Consider the following 18068-nt stretch of genomic DNA (forward strand, 5'->3'; position numbering starts at 1 on the left):
AGACCAGAGTTCGTATCTTCTGAGGTAATGAAAATATTTTGCATTAAGTACAAGCACACATATATAATTTTTATCATACCTGCAATGAGTGGAATGTTTTGTATACTAACTCAAAACTTTTTGCATCGAACAGCAGATTTACAGAAGATAACAACTTTAGTCTCTAAAGAAATTCCAACCCTAATTTAATGAGATTTTCTTTTTTTAAATAGTGGAAGCTGCACAGAAAAACAACAGAAATAATGCCATTAGACAAACTAAAAACAAACATCACATTTTTCTAAGTAAATCACAGTTAAAAGTATCCCCCAAATAAGAAAAAATATTGCAAATAAATCTTTAAAACACTATCTGCTTACTTAATAATACTTGCATTACCCAATAGGTGCCAAGCACCACGGGACTGAGAGGTAAGCAAAACAGCCCCTACACATGCAAATTCAGTACCGGATGGGGAAGATAAAGTACATATAATCACAAAATGGTATCACAAATTAGAACTGTTGAACTCACTTAGACTGAGTCCAACCAAACTGTTAACATTTTTTTAATTAACTAACATTTAAATAAACTTGAATCACTAAACTGTACACCTGAAATTAACATTACACTATAGCTTAACTGGAATTTAAATAAAAACAAACAAATGAGCCTTAAGACAGAAAAACTCAGCCAGAGAAAAGTCAAGGCAGCCTGGAGCAGTGGTTAGGTGTGAAGCCTAAAGCTAGTCACTGGATCTGAACCTAGGCTCTACTATTTAATGGGTATCTGAATTTGATCATGGTATTAACCTGAATCTGTTTCTTATTTTTATTTATTTTCTTATTTTTAAAGATTTATTTCTTTGAGAGAGAGAGACAGAGCAGGGTGGAGAGACAGAACGAAAGGGAGAGAGGATCCTAAGCGGATTCCACACTAAGCACTGACCCCAATGCAGGGCTTGATCTCATGACCCTGAGATCAGGACCTGAGCTGAAACCAACAGTCAGTCGCGTAACTGACTAAGCCACCCTGGTGCCCTTGTTTCTTCATTTTAAAAAAGGGTTAATCATATTTTCATCATAAAGTTGTGAAACTTAAAAAAAATAATAATGTATTACACCTTGATAAGTCTGGAATAAATGATAGCTATTCTATTACTGTCATTAGCAGCACTGGCAAAGGCCCAGAGAGGAGAAGAACTAGTGAGTGATATCTAGGGGAAACAAGACATACGAATGGCTGAAATGCAGCAAATAATAGAGGAGAGGTAAGTAAGGAGCAAGACATGAAGACTCTATTAGCTGCTCTATGTAATTCAGAAGTCTGTAGTCACACGTGGTTTAGTCCAAATTGAGATGTGTTATAAGCATAAAATATATTTCAGATCTTGAAGACTTAGTATTAAAAAAAAAAAAGGAAATGTATCTCACCTTTTTATGTCTACTTACATGTTGAAACTACATTTAGGACATACTGGGTTAAATATTATTAAATAAATAACATTATTATTAAATATTATTAAATTTACAATACCCAAAAGGTAAACAATGCAGTGTCCATCACCTGATGAATGGATAAACAAAACGGCAAATACATACAACAGAATAGTATTCACCCTTAAAAAAGAAGGAAATTCTGACATCTGCTGCAACATGGATGAAACCTGAGGACATAACTGAAATCAGTATTAAGGGGAACAAATACTTATTCCACTTTTATGCGATACCTAGGGTAGTCAAATTCAGAGAAGGAAAGTAGAATGCTTGTAGGGGCTTGAGGGGAACGGGGTTATTGTTTAATAGCTACAGATAGTTACAGTATCTCAGTTTTGCAAGATGGAAAGAATTCTAGAGATGGCTGTTGGTAATGGTTGCACAACAATGCAAAATGTATCCAATGCCACTGAATTGTACATTTAAGAATGGTTAAGATGGTAAATTTTATGTGTATTTTAAAATTAAAAATTTTCACTTTTAAGTGAATATGAAAAATTTAAATTACACACGGCTTGCATTAAATTTCTATTATGCAGCACTGTATTTAAGCCATGGTAAAATTTTCCAGGGAGAAGGGTTTTGAGCACCCATGTGACAGGATCTAGAACAGCTAGCTCTAATGCCTAAGGCAGAAGTCAGCAAACTTTCTGAAAAGGGCTAAAGAATAAATATTTTCAGTTCTGTGGGCCATACGGTCATTCTGAAAGCAGTCACAGATAATAATGTAAGTGAATGGACATGGTCGATTTGGCCCACTATCACTGGCTGACCTCTGTGCTAAGGCACTGTAATCAATGACTCCTGTCAGCTGAGACTGCTAGATTTTCAGGAATTTTGTAAGCCAGTTTGATATTGGTAGCTTAATATCCGCCATGTAAGAGTACACCATGAAAATCACCAAACACTACAAATCAGTGCTGTTTTTTCTGAAGAAGTGGTTGATAAACATTTACCAACACACCACTGACTGTACTTACTTCTTTCCTATGATTTAATTAGCTGTCTGGGTGCCTGGGTGGGCTCAGTCTGTTCAGCACCCCACTGCTGATTACACGTCAGATGATGATCTCGGGGTCCTGAGATCCAGCCCTGCGACAGGCTCTGCGCTCGGCATGGAGTCTGCTTCAGATTGTCCCCCCTTCCCTACCCCTCACTCACACATGTGCTTTCTCTCTTAAATAAATAAAATCTTTAAAAAATAAATAAAAAAATAAGATTATACTAGTTGTGAACCACCTTTGAAAAAATGGATAATAATTTAACAGTCATCTGAATAACTGGCAGTTTTTATTAAATACACATTATTGTGCATAATGGTCTAGATTCACCTGTAAACAAATATTTACTGAACCCAAACTATGTGCTATGCTTTGGTAACACAATGATGAACAAAGATCATCTCTAGCAGAAGAAATAAGCATCAATCAGATAATCATATAAATAATGAATTTAAATTGTGATGAATTATAACCGAAAAACAGAGTGCTGTAAGAAAATACAACGGGGAATCCCAATCTAGTCTAGACAATCAGGGATACTTCTCTGCGAAGGGACCTTTGCCCTGAGATTTAAGGTACAGGTAGGAACATGCAGAGTAGGACGCATTCCAGGTAGCAAGAACAAATGGCAAAGAAGTCCTGAGGCAGGAAAAAAAATTTAACAACAGGTCAGGGAACTAAAAAGTCAATATGGCAAGAGTTAAGTGAACAAGAAGGAAAGAACACATCAGAATGGAGAGGTAGGCAGGCGCTGTAAGCACACAGGGCTTCAAAGCAAAGTATGTAAGTCTAACATCAGTGGGGAGCTATTAGTTTTAAGTAAAGGATAATATGATCTGATTAACATTCTTTAGAGATTGCTGTAGGAATGAATGTTGGGGGGGGAGCAGTGAGGTGGGGAGACTCACCAGCAAGCTGCTATAGTTTCCAAGCAAGAGACAATGGCAACTTAGTGGACTCAATCCTAAATCTTAAAAGTATCTACTTAATCTATTAAATACTCGGAGCAATTTTTAGTCTCAGGACACCACTCTTACAAATTTGAAACCCAAGTTTTTGTTTATGAATGTGTATCTACTGATGTTTTTGCTATATTAAAAACTAAAACTAAGGCATCTTTAAAAACATGCATTTAAAAATAACAATAAACTCATTATATGTTAATATAAATAACATTCTTATGAAAAGTAACTATATTTCCCCAGTGTGAAGAGTAGCACTGTTTTAAATTTTTGCACATCACTTTAGTCTAATGGAAGAGAACTGGATTTTCACATCTGTCACGGTATCTCACATTTTCACATGCTGTTGATTTTTGAGAGAACTAGAAAAACACAATGGAATTATTGTGAAAATAGTTTTGATCTCATGGTCTGGGGACCCCCCCCCCAAAAAAAAGCCACACTGAGTCATGTAATCACAACGAGATGCACTTCTCAATAACTAGGATGGCAATAATCAAAGACAGACAATAACAAGTGTTCTGGGGAATGTAGAGTAATTGGAATCCTCATGCACTGCTGGTGGGAATTTAAAATGGTGCCGTCACTTTGGAAAATAGTTTGGCAGTTCCTCAAAAAGTTAAACATAGAGTTACCACATGACCCAGCATTTCCACTCATAGGTACAAAGAAATACAAAAGCATATGTCCACACAAAAATTTCTGAGTTATTCACAGAGACATTATTCAGACTGGTCAAAATGAAACAACCCAAATGATTAACAACCCACTGACTGATGAATGGAGAAATAAAATGAGAAATATATCCATTCAATGGGATATTATTCAGCAGTAAAAAGAACTGATCCATGCTACAACACAGATGAACCCTGAAAACATTACACTAAGTGAAAGAACATAATCACAGGTTTTCAAAATCTGTATTTTACACTTTCAGCACATTTCAAACCAATCCAACCACATTTTAAGTATTCAACAATCAGATGTGGCTGGTAGTACCAAAGTGGACAGTACATTTTAGATCCATCATAAAGTAGAAAGTTAAATGGTGTTTGTGGTAATGATCGTGACACACAGTAATTTCCCTTAGCAAGAAAAGGCTCAAATCTATGCAATACAGTATTTGTTATGTATAAATATGTTAATACTTTTCTAAAAGTTTCAAGTGATGAAAACATTTTCTGAAATTAGAATATACGTGGCCTGAATATTTCAGGTAACTGTATTTCAAACCTTACACTCTAACCTAGAGAGCTATAAAATCCCAGAACAAGCTAATTAGATGTTACCTGGAAGCTCCTTTCTATTCTCTGCACTAATTTTAATGAACGGCCGACACACACTATAACCCCACCCCAATCCCATTTTGGACTTCATCTCTCTTGTTGACACTTGGAAGTCATCAAACTGTTTCCCATAGTAGATAATGAATAATTAATGGGGGGCGGGGGGGAAGTCTCCTACACAGGGACTCTGTGCCAATACACACAACTTATCTGTTTTTTTTTAAATCTACTTACTCATATTATGAAAAACCCTATCTACAAGATCACCTTGAAACACACATAGTTAAGTTTATATTCTAACCACCCTTAACTAGAAATTTAAACAATACTCAACTGCTCAATCAAAATAAATTTCACTTTAACTTCAAAGTGTTGTTATTATCAACTCCAAACAAGCAACACTAAATACCAACTGTATTAAGGTATCCTGTTTCTGCCTATTAGTTAAATACACTCAAACAGAACCCAAGGATAAAATAAGAAAATTAGTTACCACCTTACAATGTATTTTACAGCTGACCCAGAAAGCTTAATATAATTTCATCCAATCAATTATTAAGACATTCATATAAATACTATTTCAGTATAATGTACTAACAGAATTTACATTATACAGAAACCCATAAGAGATTCTTAACTGTAGAATATGGAATTTGCTTATAAAATGTCTAAGTCTTCAATATTTTCCTTTTCTAAGTCTTTTGCCTACCATACCCTCTTCATCTAATAATTAGATAAAAATTTTCAGGACCGAATATTTCCCAATTTTTTACTGAGCATTTTTACCAAACATGGAATCTTAATGTCATTAAATATATTTTAATGACAAATTTTACTCTAACAAATAGTTTAAATCAGACCATTTAATTAAAATTTAAGTTACAAAATGATATACTTTCTTGTGCTTCAATTCAAATTTACAAATAATCTGCAAACTGCTTTTCTTACACTCATATTTTTCCTGTATGTGTTTCCCTTAACAGACCCCACAGATAGTTCAACTTGTCTTCAGGTTCTTGGTGCTGTGTTACATGTTTTCTTTTTTTTTTTTTTAATCATGTTTTCTGCTTCAACAGAAAGCATTTTTCAGAATAAAAATTCAACTGCCATTAGAATGAGGTGCTTTGGAAAAGCTTTAATTTAACAAATTTACTTTGGTTACAGAAGAGTAAGATTAAAACTTCCACAGACTTTAAACCTCTAAGGCCACCATCACAAAAAGCAAAAACAAACAAACCCTCACAGACAGAACATCTTAAAATGACTTATGTGATTTTTTTCTACTTATAAAATATTTACTCTTTCTTCCTAATTTTTTTACAATAAAGTGCTGAAAAGCAGGTAGGAAAGTAGAGACCTGAACTAGGAATCCTAAAAAGAAGACCCACAGGCTTAAAAGTTAGTATTGCTACACATACACTAGAAGAGCTAAAATGAAAAAGACTGACACTATCAAATGCTAGCAGGGATGTGGAGCAACAGGAACTCCCATGCACTAGGTGGAACTTTAAGACGTTAGAATTCTTTTTAAAAACATAGTTTCTTATAAAACTAAGCCTATAGCTATCCTATCACCCAGTCATTCCACTTCCAAGTATTTAATAGAAGAAACACATCTGTCCAACAAAAATGTGTACAACAGTGTTCACAGCAACCAAGTGCAAGAAGCCCAGGTGGTCCTCAACAGGAGTACATTAACTATGGCATATTCATACAGTGGGAAACACAGCAAGAAGAAATTACCGGTATACACAAGAAAGAACCTCAAAAACATTACTCTGAGTGAACAAACCTTACCCAAAAGAGTACATACTATCTCATCTCACTTACATGAAGTTCTAGACCAGACTAAACTAACAGTGAAAAACAAGAAGTCAGTGGTGGATGGAGGGGAGTGGGACTAAATCAACTAGGAAAGGTCAACAGAGAACTTTCCAGTCAACTATAAAGTTCTGCAACTTGATAAAGCTTTGGATCATACAGGTGCATGTATTTGTGAAAAACATTTAATGGTGGTATTTGCAACTCACTCCGAAATGCCTCCCAAAAAAGGGAACTAATATGTGATTAGTTGCGTGACAGAGCAAATACAGCAAATGTCAATTGTAGGTGATGCACATGTGAATATTCACTGTACCACTCTTTCAACCTTCCTGTATGTTGGAAAACAAAGATGTTAAAGGAAATTCTTATACAACTGAGAACAACCCCCCCTCCAAATGTGATTCAGTAGGTGGTAAAAGTTTCTCCCGTGATGGTACGCTCTATTTACTGCTTCACAAAACACACCACCTTTCAGAACTGAACTATATAAACCAATACTACATTTACTATTCCCGTTCAAACTTACATGTACCTCTCAGGAATTGTTTCCTCACAGACTTCGCATTATTTTAGATCGTCAGAGATCAATTCAACAATTATGAAAAAATATCCTGGGATGTACATTCAACAATAAGCTAAAGAAATTTGTTGAATTCTTCAAGATTCTTAATTTAACAGCCAAGTCTGTATACCTCAACAGCTTTTTAGTAGTACATTATTTGGTAATATTCTCCATTAACTCTAATTTTGTTCTCTTTTATTCGATTGCAATCGCTAGTATTTGCAAAACGTGGCTACCATCCCTCTAAAATCAAACAAAAACCTTCCCAATGACTGGCACCTAAGAGATAAGAGAGAAATATACGAAAAAGAAAACAGCAAGTCATCAATGAAAGTCGTCATCCACCTTTCCTCCTTAAGCCTATAGTACTATTAAGATACGCCTGAAAACAATTTCTACGTCAGGGTTGGTTTTTTCTTGAAGACTGCAAGGTAGGATCAATTTCAGCCATCAAAACGCAAAACCAAATGTACACGTGCTCCTCGCCCCCAAATCTACCTTAACCCGCAACCAGGTAGAAACAATGAGCACCCCTTTTTTTTTTTTTTTTAAATTCATGAGACAAAACCACAGATGAGGCTAAAGCGAACCCTCGCCCCAGCCCAGCCTCCACCCCGCCCGGAGAGCGGCGGTGGTCCCTTTCCTTTGTGAGCAGCCGGAGGGAGGCGGCGGGGGGTGGGGGGGGGGCGGGGAGCTGGGGGAGGAGGCTGGTGGTCGGCGGACGCGAGAGCAGAAGGAGGGCGCGGAGGGAAGCGGCGTCCGCGCGTCCCACAAACAGGCCGCGGGGCCCCGCCACAAGCCTCTGCGGTGTCCCAAGGAGCACACCCAGGAACTTGGGTGTGATCTAATTCGAGAAGCAACCCGCGAGAGGGGCCGAGGCCACCTGGGAGGGGACGATCCCCTCCCAGGCCCTTCCAAAACCGTCTCCTCCTGCCGCGGGTGGAGGTCCTGCCGCCGGTGGAGGTCCTGCCGCCGGCGGAGGTCCTGCCGCCACCCCCACCCCGGGCCCGAGGCCAGGGCGGCCCTCACCTGCTGGACGGAGCTATTTTCGGGCACAGCGAACTCCTCCTTCTCCTTTGGGGTCTTCACGGTGACTTTCATGATCTTGGGCTCCGCAGAGGCAGCGGCCGCGGGGGCGCCGGCACCTTCGGCCGCGGCGGCGCTGTCCTGGGAGCTCGGAGGGCCGCCGCTTTCACCACTCTCGGCCATGGCGGCGGCGGCGGTGACTCAGGCGCGCAGGAGGGAGCGGGCGAGTGAGGGGGAGCCAGCAGACGGCAGAGCCGGCCGGCCCGGGCAGCGGAGAATGCGCGGCACGCCGCCTCAGCGACAACGGGTGCAAGGCCGCCCTGGCAGGCGAGGGGCCGCGGAGCTCGGTGTGGGCTGCGGCGCAGGCCCGGCTCGGGCGCTCGGCAGCCGCCGTGTGTTCAGACGCCGCTCGGTCGCAGCGACATCCGCAGCCGCCGCCGCTCTTCCTCCTCCCCGCCCCTCCCCCCACGTCCCTCGGCCGGCGCCGCGCAGGGCACGCCGGGTAACTCGGCTGGCAGCGTCGCCGAGTCATGCCCGTCCGGCCCCGCGGCCACCTCCCGCTGCTTTTCTTTCCTTCTCCCGCTCCATTGTTCAGAGGGTGGGCGCAGCCGGAGTGGAGGACTAAAAGCAAACTGGGGCGGGAGAGATCAGTTCATTTCATTTCATCCCCTTCGCCAAAAAAATAAATTAGGGGGTTCTGGGAGGTGCTGTGACGGCGCGCTGTGATGACCTCACGACTAGCGAAATTACTAGAAAGGGGGCTCGACCACTGCGCGCGGCAGCCACCCATGCGCCTGCGCGCTGGTGGTCCCGGTCGTGTCCCCCGCCCCCTGCAGACCGCGCGGTGTCCTTGCCCAGCCCCTCCGAGCTTTCACGCTCGCGTCGCCTTTGCGAGCGCCCCGTACCCCGACGGGAGGGGAGTGAAAATGCTGGCGAGCTGTGCTGTGGCTTTAACATCCTTCCGTTTGTCTACTTGTAGGATTTTAAATGGTTGATCCTATGGCCCTATGCGCGGGAGTTGGAAGCTAAGTTAATGGAGAAACGATCTTCATCGTAACGAAGGAAAAATGGGCCGCAGACACCCTGCGCAATCCCGCGGAGTCATTGCTCCACGGCCACAGCGTCCCGCCCTCGGGTCAGCCCGGTCTGGTCTGGCGATCAGGCCACCTCTGTTGACAGTGGCCTCTCCTCCCGCTCTGACAGCCCTGCGCAAGCGTCCCGAATTCTCTGAACACTATCCCTCAGAACATGTGGGACAGAAACAGGGTGACCAAGGACTGCCCGCCCACCTGGGCCGTTTAATGTAGCCGAAGTTTTCATTTTATACTCTATCAAATCAAGTTACTGCCGCAGTTCAGACTCCAGGTGTCATTAAAGGCAGTTAGCTGTTCAAAAGTCGTTTTCAGTAAAGTATGGGCACAAATAAGAAATAAGTTGATTATTTTTCCCCTGACAGTCCTGAATTTGAAATGACGTCATCATTTGCCTTTAAAGATGACTTGCAAGGAATAGAGAACCTAGGACATTAACTTTATTAATCAGTATTGCGCAAATGGGAACTGTGACAGCCCACTGTGACCCAAATGTGCAAAGACACAGTCTGTATTTCTGTTTTTAAACAATCCAGCCCTGTTCTGGCAAAAAATATTGTCCCATGAAGACTACTTTTTAGCAGAACCCCTTTGAAATCTGGGTGTAAGAGTTATGAAAGAATAAATTGCAATATAGACATTTGACATCAACGAGATTTCTGGCAGCATTGCTCAATAAGGTGACGAGATTACACAAGGCTCTCTGCTGAAGGATACACTTGGCTAAAGGGTGACTACTTGAATGTGTCTAGATGTGAGGTAATCACAACTTCTCAAGGTAGAAAGTTCCACCGTTGGACAACCAAGCATTATCTCTAACCCTGTTCTTAGGAAATTGCTTTGTAATTATCTGTGTCTTTTTTAATTTCTAAAAAAAATAATGTGTATGTGCACAATTTATGACAATACAATTTATCTCTAAGAATATATGGTATATATACCCCTTTTTATTTTTATTTTTTTAAGATTTTATTTATGACAGACACACAAGAGAGGGAACACAAGCACAGGGGAGCTGGAGAGGGAAAAGCAGGCTCCTTGCTGAGCAGTGAACTGGATATGGGGCTCTAACCCAGGATCCTGGGATCATAACCTGAGCCTTAGGCAGACGCTTAATGACTGAGATGCCACTTTTTAGAAATAATCCTACCTTTTAAGGAACCGTTGGTAGTGGGGGTCTAGATGGGGATCAACAAATTTCCGGAGAAGTCTAGATGATAAATATGTTAGGCTTTGCAGGGCCTACATTCTCTATCTCAAATAATCAGCTCTACCACAAACCAACCATAGACTACACATACATGAATAAGTGGCAGTGTTCCAAAACCAGTTAAAAAACAGGCGTAGGATCTGAATGGAACCCCGGGGTCTACATGTCTACTTGAGGCGTTTTCTTCTAAATCATTTTTTTTTCATTAAATGGTCAGTTGGAGAAAAATTACAGAAGCATATTTCATTCATTCTACAAACATCAATTGAGCATGACCAAAGTCCAAATACTAGTTGAGAATACAAGACAAATAAGACTTAGTCCCTGTCCTCAGAAAATCTAGAGGCTCTTTGGCTGAGGAGAAGGAGAAGTAAGGGAGAGAGCAGTGACATGCTGGTAAATGTTTAATGACCAGTTCTCCAGAAAACAAGTTTTGATTCATAGTATTTGCCAACTTACTTGAGGTAAATATTTGCAAAATAGCCCATCTCAAGCTACCATCTTGCTCACCGGAGTCCTGAAATTTTACCAGTCAGTCCTTACAAGCCAATATGAGCCAGATATCCAAATTTCAAGTACAATGGTAAAAGGTCATTGTTCACAAGGTAGAAGAATTCTTTCTTGACAAAGTGAGGCAATTAATTCAACCAACACGAATTTATTGAGCACATTTTAATGCTGTGTCCAAGAACTTATGAAGCTTCAACACAAGGTATGTGTACTGCATGTACACAAAGTACTACAACACAAGGTAGTATACATGTCATGTCAAACAAGTGGTATAAATAACATGCATTCATCATGTTACTCCCCTACTCAAAATCCATCAGAAGTTCTGTGCTGCCTGGAAAATAAAGACCAACTTTCTTAACTAGAAATTCAAGTTCATTCCTGGTTGAACTTGCAAGTTTCATTCCCATTACCCTATAGATACACTCCACTGTGGTCAGACATATTTAGAAGCCCTCAGACATTATACTTTCCTCATTTCTGGTCATTCCTTCAAGTCATTACACACACATATGCACACACACACGCACATTGTGCCCATTATTGCTGCCCCCTCTCTTACACACCTTGAACACCCACACCTATGGAATCAATTTTTTTCTTTGATCCTCCATCATAATTATTAGAACAATTTACCTAACAATTCATCACCTGTAACATAGTTTCTATTATCTAAAACTATTCTTCTGCCACCAGTATAGCTCACACCCTTATTAACTCTGGCCTAGATTACAACCATAACACCCTAGAGAAGTTCTTCTGCCTCAGGGTAAAGCCTCCTTCCTCAAAACTGTCTCCTCTTGGTGCCAACTTATCCTTCTATAACTAAGCTTTGGTTATGACGCTTAGGAATTTTTCATGAGCTCTCATCAAAGTTTTAGAACAATATTTAAACTTCGGGGTATGGTCTCCAGGCCCTCTCTGACCAAAAGACATTGCTTCTCCTTCATCTCTTACCCGCAACCAAATGGGTCCCCTAAGCTCTCCAAGCCTATCCTGCACTTTCCTGCCTCAAGTCTTCAACGCAACATTTTCACTGCAAGTAGATTCTTTCCTCTCATGTTGACTCCATTGTTTTACCCACCTGTCAAGCTTCACCTGAAATGTGACTTTTCTAACAATTTTTCCCTGATAACCTTTTTGACCAGAAATTGTCTCGAAACACTCCATATTTTCATATAGCTTTATTACCTTTTTGGTGTCATGCCTTGTATTACACTTAATTGTGTGCATATCTCCTTTACTAGACAAGGTCCTTGAAAACAGCGATTAAGTCTTAATCATTATATGTAACCCCCAGTGCCCAAACTAACTTGGCATGAGAGCATTTACTTTTGAACTGAAGTGTTGAATTGTCATGTTTCTACTAGAGAGGAAACTCATTTGAATCAATAGTTAATTTTATACCCAAGGTTTATGGCATAGTGACAGATAGAAAGATAATAGATTTGTACATACACCCCTTGAAACTTATTTGCTTTGTAATAAGTTCAGAGGAAGGGAACATTACTTACTCCTGCTTGGGGTGAGGGAGGGGAAGGTGGATGAGTCAGAGAAGAATTCTGAAGGAAATGATTGGAGCCAGGCCTTAAGGAATAGGTATGATTTTGTTAAGCTTGTGAACAGGTAACATCATGATGCAATGGTGAGAAATAGAAATTCTGCTAGAGGGGAGCCTGGGTGGCTCAGTCATTAAGCCTCTGGCTTTGGCTCAGGTTATGATCCCAGGGTCCTGGGATCGAGCTCCGCATCAGAATCCCTGCTCAGGGGGAGCCTGCTTCTCCCACTCTCCCTGCTTGTGCATGCTCGCTCTCGCTCTCTCTCTGTCAAATAAATAAATAGGTAAATAAACAAATAAAATCTTAAAAAAAGAAAGAGAAAGAAATCCTGCTAGAGCACTGATCTAAAGTGTGGTCCACAGCCTAGGAACAGTCCACAACTATCTTTAGGGGTACTTCAAAATCAAAGAGAATAGACTAAAACATTCAATAAGTTTCTGAGCCTTAGGGCTGAGGAAGAGGTGGTAGTGATGAGAGGGGCTTACCTTATTAATTCACCACCTGAAACTGTAGACCACTGGATGGAATGCTGCCCCCACAAGCTCTGAACGAAGTTGCAAAGTAGGATCCCGCAGCTCCGCGTGGCACTGTGGAACATACAGGAGCAAAGAAAGGGCCAGCAGCACACAAGAGAAGGAGATATGGCAAGCCTCTGAAGCATCCACCTGTGGTCCTTATTTTGTTCTAGTCTCACTACATTTTTACTTTTTATTTTGAAATAATGATAGCATCACAGGAAGTTGCACAAATAGTACAGAGACCCAGAAACCTTTCACCCAGCTTTCCCCAGTGGTGACATCTTAACCTGTTGCCTATGATCAAACTAGGAAACTGACATCAACTAGATTGCACGCCTTATTCAGTTTGCACCGTGATTTTTAACCTGTATTCATCTGTGTACAGGTGTGTGTTTGTGTGGTACTCTCCAGTTTAATCCAATGTATAGGTTTAGGTAACCATAACCACAGTCAAGACACAGAATAATTCTACCAACCAGTAGAAATTTTTAAAATTTTAACTTTAATTTTTTTTTAATTTTAACTTTTTTTTTTTTTTACAGTAATCTCTGTCCCCAATATGGGGCTCAAACTCACAGCCCTGAGGTCAAGAGTCGCATGCTCTACTGACGGAACCAGCCAGGCACTGTTTCTTATCCTTCTTGTACAGCAGGGTTTCTCAACCTTGACACCATTGACATTTAGGGTCAGATAAGGCTTTGTTGTGGGGGCTTTCCATGCATTTAGCAGCATCTCTGACCTCTACTCACTAAATGCCAGTAGCGCTCCCAGCCCATCCCACCCCTATCATTAGAATCAAATGACTCTAACTTCTGCTTAAGGTCTCCAGGAGACAAACTGCCCCTGGTTGAGAACCACTGCTGTACAAAAAACCATATTTCACTACAAAGTCTCTTTAATTCTGAGTCACTTTAATAGTCATGATAAACCCTTATGGATTTTCCCCCAATATGGGTAAGTTATTTCCAGGATTCCATTATGAACTTGAATTTAACCGCAGTTGTTTCTTTTCACCTACTCAGTTCTTATCAGTAGTCTGGAATTTCCCAGGGCTTTATGAAAATGTCTAAAAATATTCTAGGACTATTCTTTTTTGACCTCTCTTATGAACAGGTACTACTGATATCCTGACTCACCGTCCCTAGCGCAAGCGTTGACTATCTTACAAAAATGGTAAGACTGGTTCTCCTGGAAACATATAAATACAACAATAAATATTTTTATAATTAGACAGACTCAAGCTGAGCTTTATTCTGTATAGAATTCCAAGACCAGTGATTTCTTTTCAGAAGACAACTTTATTCAACACATATATGTATTTTGAATGTGTTTCCTGACCTTAGGAGGTTACATTACATGAAGAGTCTGCCCTTGTGTTGTATAAACCAAGTAAAGGAACCATGGGGAAATTTTAGGTGCTCTCTGTAGCTTAAAGTGTGTAAAACCTACTGCATGAAGCAAATCATTTAGGAATTCCAAAGGATAAAATGCTTCTGGGGAACAAAAATTCTTCTGGGTGTTGGAGAGTTTTGTAACACGCAAGAAGTTAACCTGTTGGTGGGCACCTGGGTGGCTCAGTTGCTTAAGTGTCTGCCTTCGGCTCAAATCATGATCCTGGGGTTCTGGGATCAAGCCTCACACCGGCCTCCCTGCTCTGTGGGGAACCTGCTTATCCCCCTGTCCTATGCCCTTCCCCCCATGCTCTCTCTCTCAAGTAAATAAATAAAATCTTTAAAAAAAAGTTAACCTGTTGATATATTTTACACAGGAAGCTGAGAGGTGTTTTTTTAAAAGTGTATAGTCTTCTCATCATTCTATTTCATCCAAATAGTTCTTACAAACTTAGTTTCCAAGTGGGTTAAAAGTGAAGACAGAACAACACCGTGGGTTATCTGAGTTGTTCTATCATCTATCAAGTACTGTGAACAGTCTGATATTTTTCCCTATAACAAGCTAATTGTTTCAGGAATGCTGACAGAAATACAAGACTCCTAGATCAGAAACAAAATACTTTGTTACTAACAGCGGTAACAGTGGCCAATGTATCAGCATTTTCTTGCACCAGTTCCCCAAGCCCTAACTTCTGCAGAAGGATACAGAGGGGCCAATGACACCTGTGCACGTGGTGGGTTGCATTCTAAGAGAGGAACCCCAAACTTGGGGAACTTGAATCTGCTAAGTGGGCAGTAAACCTGCAGACCTTTGCTCTGCAGGGAGATATGATAGCCTCAAAGATGTTCACTATACAAATATCTTTGAAAAACAAGTCCAGAACAAAGGCAGTTTTCTATTGTAGCTGTGACCAATAACCACAAATTCAGTGGCTTGAAACAAGAGAGATTTGTTATTTTACAATTCTGGAGGTCAGAAGTCCAAAGCGGATCTTTCTTTTTTCTTTTTCTCCCCAGTTTTATTGAGATAAAACTGACATATTGTATAAATTTAAGGTGTAAAACATGGTTTGATGTATGCATATATTGCAAAATGATTACCATAAGATTAATTAATACCCATCATCTCACATAGTTACATTTGTTCTTTGTGATTAGAAGTTTTGAGATACACTCTTAGTAACCTTCACATATTCAATACAGTATTGTTAACTATAGTCATGACTCTGACATCCCCAGAGTTTAATCTTACACCTGAAAGTGTGTACCGTTTTGTTTTCATTTTTTGTCATTGTCTTATCTAAATTCAAGTTAGTTAGCATATTGTGTGTTATTAATTTCAGGGTAGAATTTAGTGATTCATCAGTTGTATATAACACTCAGTGCTCATTATTACATAAACCAAGTGTCCTCCTTAATGCCCTTCACCCAATTACCCCAGCTCCCCACCCCCTAACCCCTCTTCCCTCCAAAATGAATCTCCCTCCAAAACGAATCTAAAGGGCAAAAATCAGAGCCTGTGTTCTTTCTGGAGGCTCTAGAGAAGAATCTGTTCCTTGCCGTTTTCAGCCTGTAGAGAGCGCTCACATTCTTTGGCTTGGGACCAAGTTACTCCAATCTCTGCTTCCATTGTCAATCTCTGATTTTCCTGCCACCCTCTCTCACTTATAAGGACCCTTGTGATGACATTGCCCCCCCCCCATAATCCAGGATAATCCCCCTATCTCAGGACCCTAACCACAGCTGTAGAATGCCTTTTGTGTTTCAAATGACAGATTCTAGGTTCCAGGGATTAGCATGTGGACATCCTGGGAGAGCCATTATTCTGCCCACCCCATGCAGTGAGCCCCTGTATTCCCAAAATGTGCAGAATTAGGAAAGACCCACAAAGAACTATCTCCCAGGAATATCTAGCCCTTGTCTCTACACTTTCTTGGCTTCTGGCAAACTTTCCCATGAGTATGCCACTCTTCATCATTCTGATTAAACTGCCCACCAGAGGCTGGGGGTAAAACCCATTCAATTTGTTTCATACAGCCCTTAATAAAGCTAATATCAACAGGATTCTAAGTAGCTGGATGAGGCCAGCCGTTAGTAATTGTACTCCTCAGGGGTCCAGACCAAATCAGCTGAACTGATCCCATAAACCAACAAGGTCTACTTTGGCTGCCTCCTAGATACTTTTCTGTATTGACTCTTCCCCTTGGCCCAAGGTATTAATCCAGGTAAAGCAGGTGCATTAGCAATTGTATGTCCTTTGCTGTGGCCCGCAAGGAGGAAATCTAGAGCATTTATATGAATGATAGAGCTTACTTGAATGCCTTCCAGGGGCAATGCGAAACATTGATCTCTTCAGCTAAAGTCAGGACAAATTTTATTCCACTGCTTCTAATTGGGTGGTTGGTTCTCATCATACAAATAACTACACGCAGGTTGCATACAAACAGCAGGTTATCCCTCGGAGAAACTCATCCAGGTTATCAAGGGCAGCATCACTTGGGAGAGTTCTCCCTGTTATCTCTCTAGGGCTTTGGGATCTACTAATGGTATTTTCTTAAATACCTGAAGTTCTCTTATGACCACTCCCAAGGTGCAAGCCACTGTTGTTTTCAAGAGGAAGCAAGTTAACTCCTGACTTCCACATAAAAAGCCCAGTCCTGGGAGCTCACAAGCTGCACCTGCCCCCCTCCCAGTTGTGATCTACATCAGTTGTGGGGCACAGGTTGATAGTGTCTTCATGGTGGCCTCTCAGCCAGTTGGTAGGCCTTTGGGTTCCTTGATCTGCTTGAACTGAGCCTAGTCCTTATTTATGGAGTCTAGTTGAAACTGTTTGTCCAGGTGGCATTCATTCAGTCCACAGGACTAGTGAAGGCTCCAGGAATGCGAGTTGGAAAGATATCCAGGGATACTGACAATAATTTGCATGAAAGGTTCAGGGGCTGGGCCGTTCCCTGCCGTTTTCAATCAGCCTCTTATTAAATCCATGGAGAATGGTGATCAGTTGTGGTCAGAGCTACCTGGTGGGGTACAGCAGACCCAAGAGTCAATTAAATTTGGTATTGGCTCAGGGGAACCTTACCTGAGTGCTTTCCTTTATGAAGAAAAGTCCAGGGGTAGCTTGGAAATATGGAGGATTATTGATGTCTCTCCCTCTCCTGTGCTTCCCAAGGTCCAAGATGTTCTTTTCCCTGGTGTTGGGATTGCTTACTTCCACCACCAAAATACCAGTGTTTCCCCTTTCACTTTTTCCCCAACCATCTCCCACTTACACCCAGACCTAGTGTCCAGATGGTAAGATGCAAAAGGGATGAGGACATTTTTCTAAAACTTCTGGAGACCCATTATGTTCCATGTGGGCCCTCACAGGCCACTATAAGGGAACACAGAGAGACTTTGCTCAGCTATGTAGTTATTATCTCTATGCACTAGGCCCATATCAGTCCAACAGGAGAATCCAGGTAGCGGACATAGAATTAAGTTTAAATCCCTTAGGCCCCCATCCAGAAGGGGGGGTACCAAGAGGTACCACCAACTTGGTGCCACCAAGAGTGTGTACCAACCAGGCCAGTCTGCAGTTGCCAGTAGGGGAAAGAAGCGGCAGGCCCAGGAATGCCCCAGGGAGACTGCTTGATTTTCAAAGTCCTTGTGTGAAC

General features: G+C 41.2%; 1 protein-coding gene across 3 annotated transcripts in view; it reads right to left on the reverse strand.

Moving 5' to 3' along the window:
• Positions 1-8811, reverse strand: part of UBQLN1 (ubiquilin 1) — a 51483-nt gene extending 42672 nt beyond the window's left edge. The window contains exon 1 of one of the 3 annotated variants that reach the window (XM_080819867.1): positions 8140-8811. In XM_080819867.1, the coding sequence (XP_080675993.1) occupies positions 8140-8319 (180 nt within the window). In that variant the 5' untranslated portion in view covers positions 8320-8811. The remainder of the gene's footprint in view (positions 1-8139) is intronic. The other 2 variants (XM_080819868.1, XM_080819869.1) reach the window with 2 other exon arrangements.
• Positions 8812-18068: the final 9257 nt, after the last annotated feature.

This window comes from Martes martes (assembly GCF_963455335.1).
Source record: "Martes martes genome assembly, chromosome: 12".
Taxonomy (NCBI): domain Eukaryota; kingdom Metazoa; phylum Chordata; class Mammalia; order Carnivora; family Mustelidae; genus Martes; species Martes martes.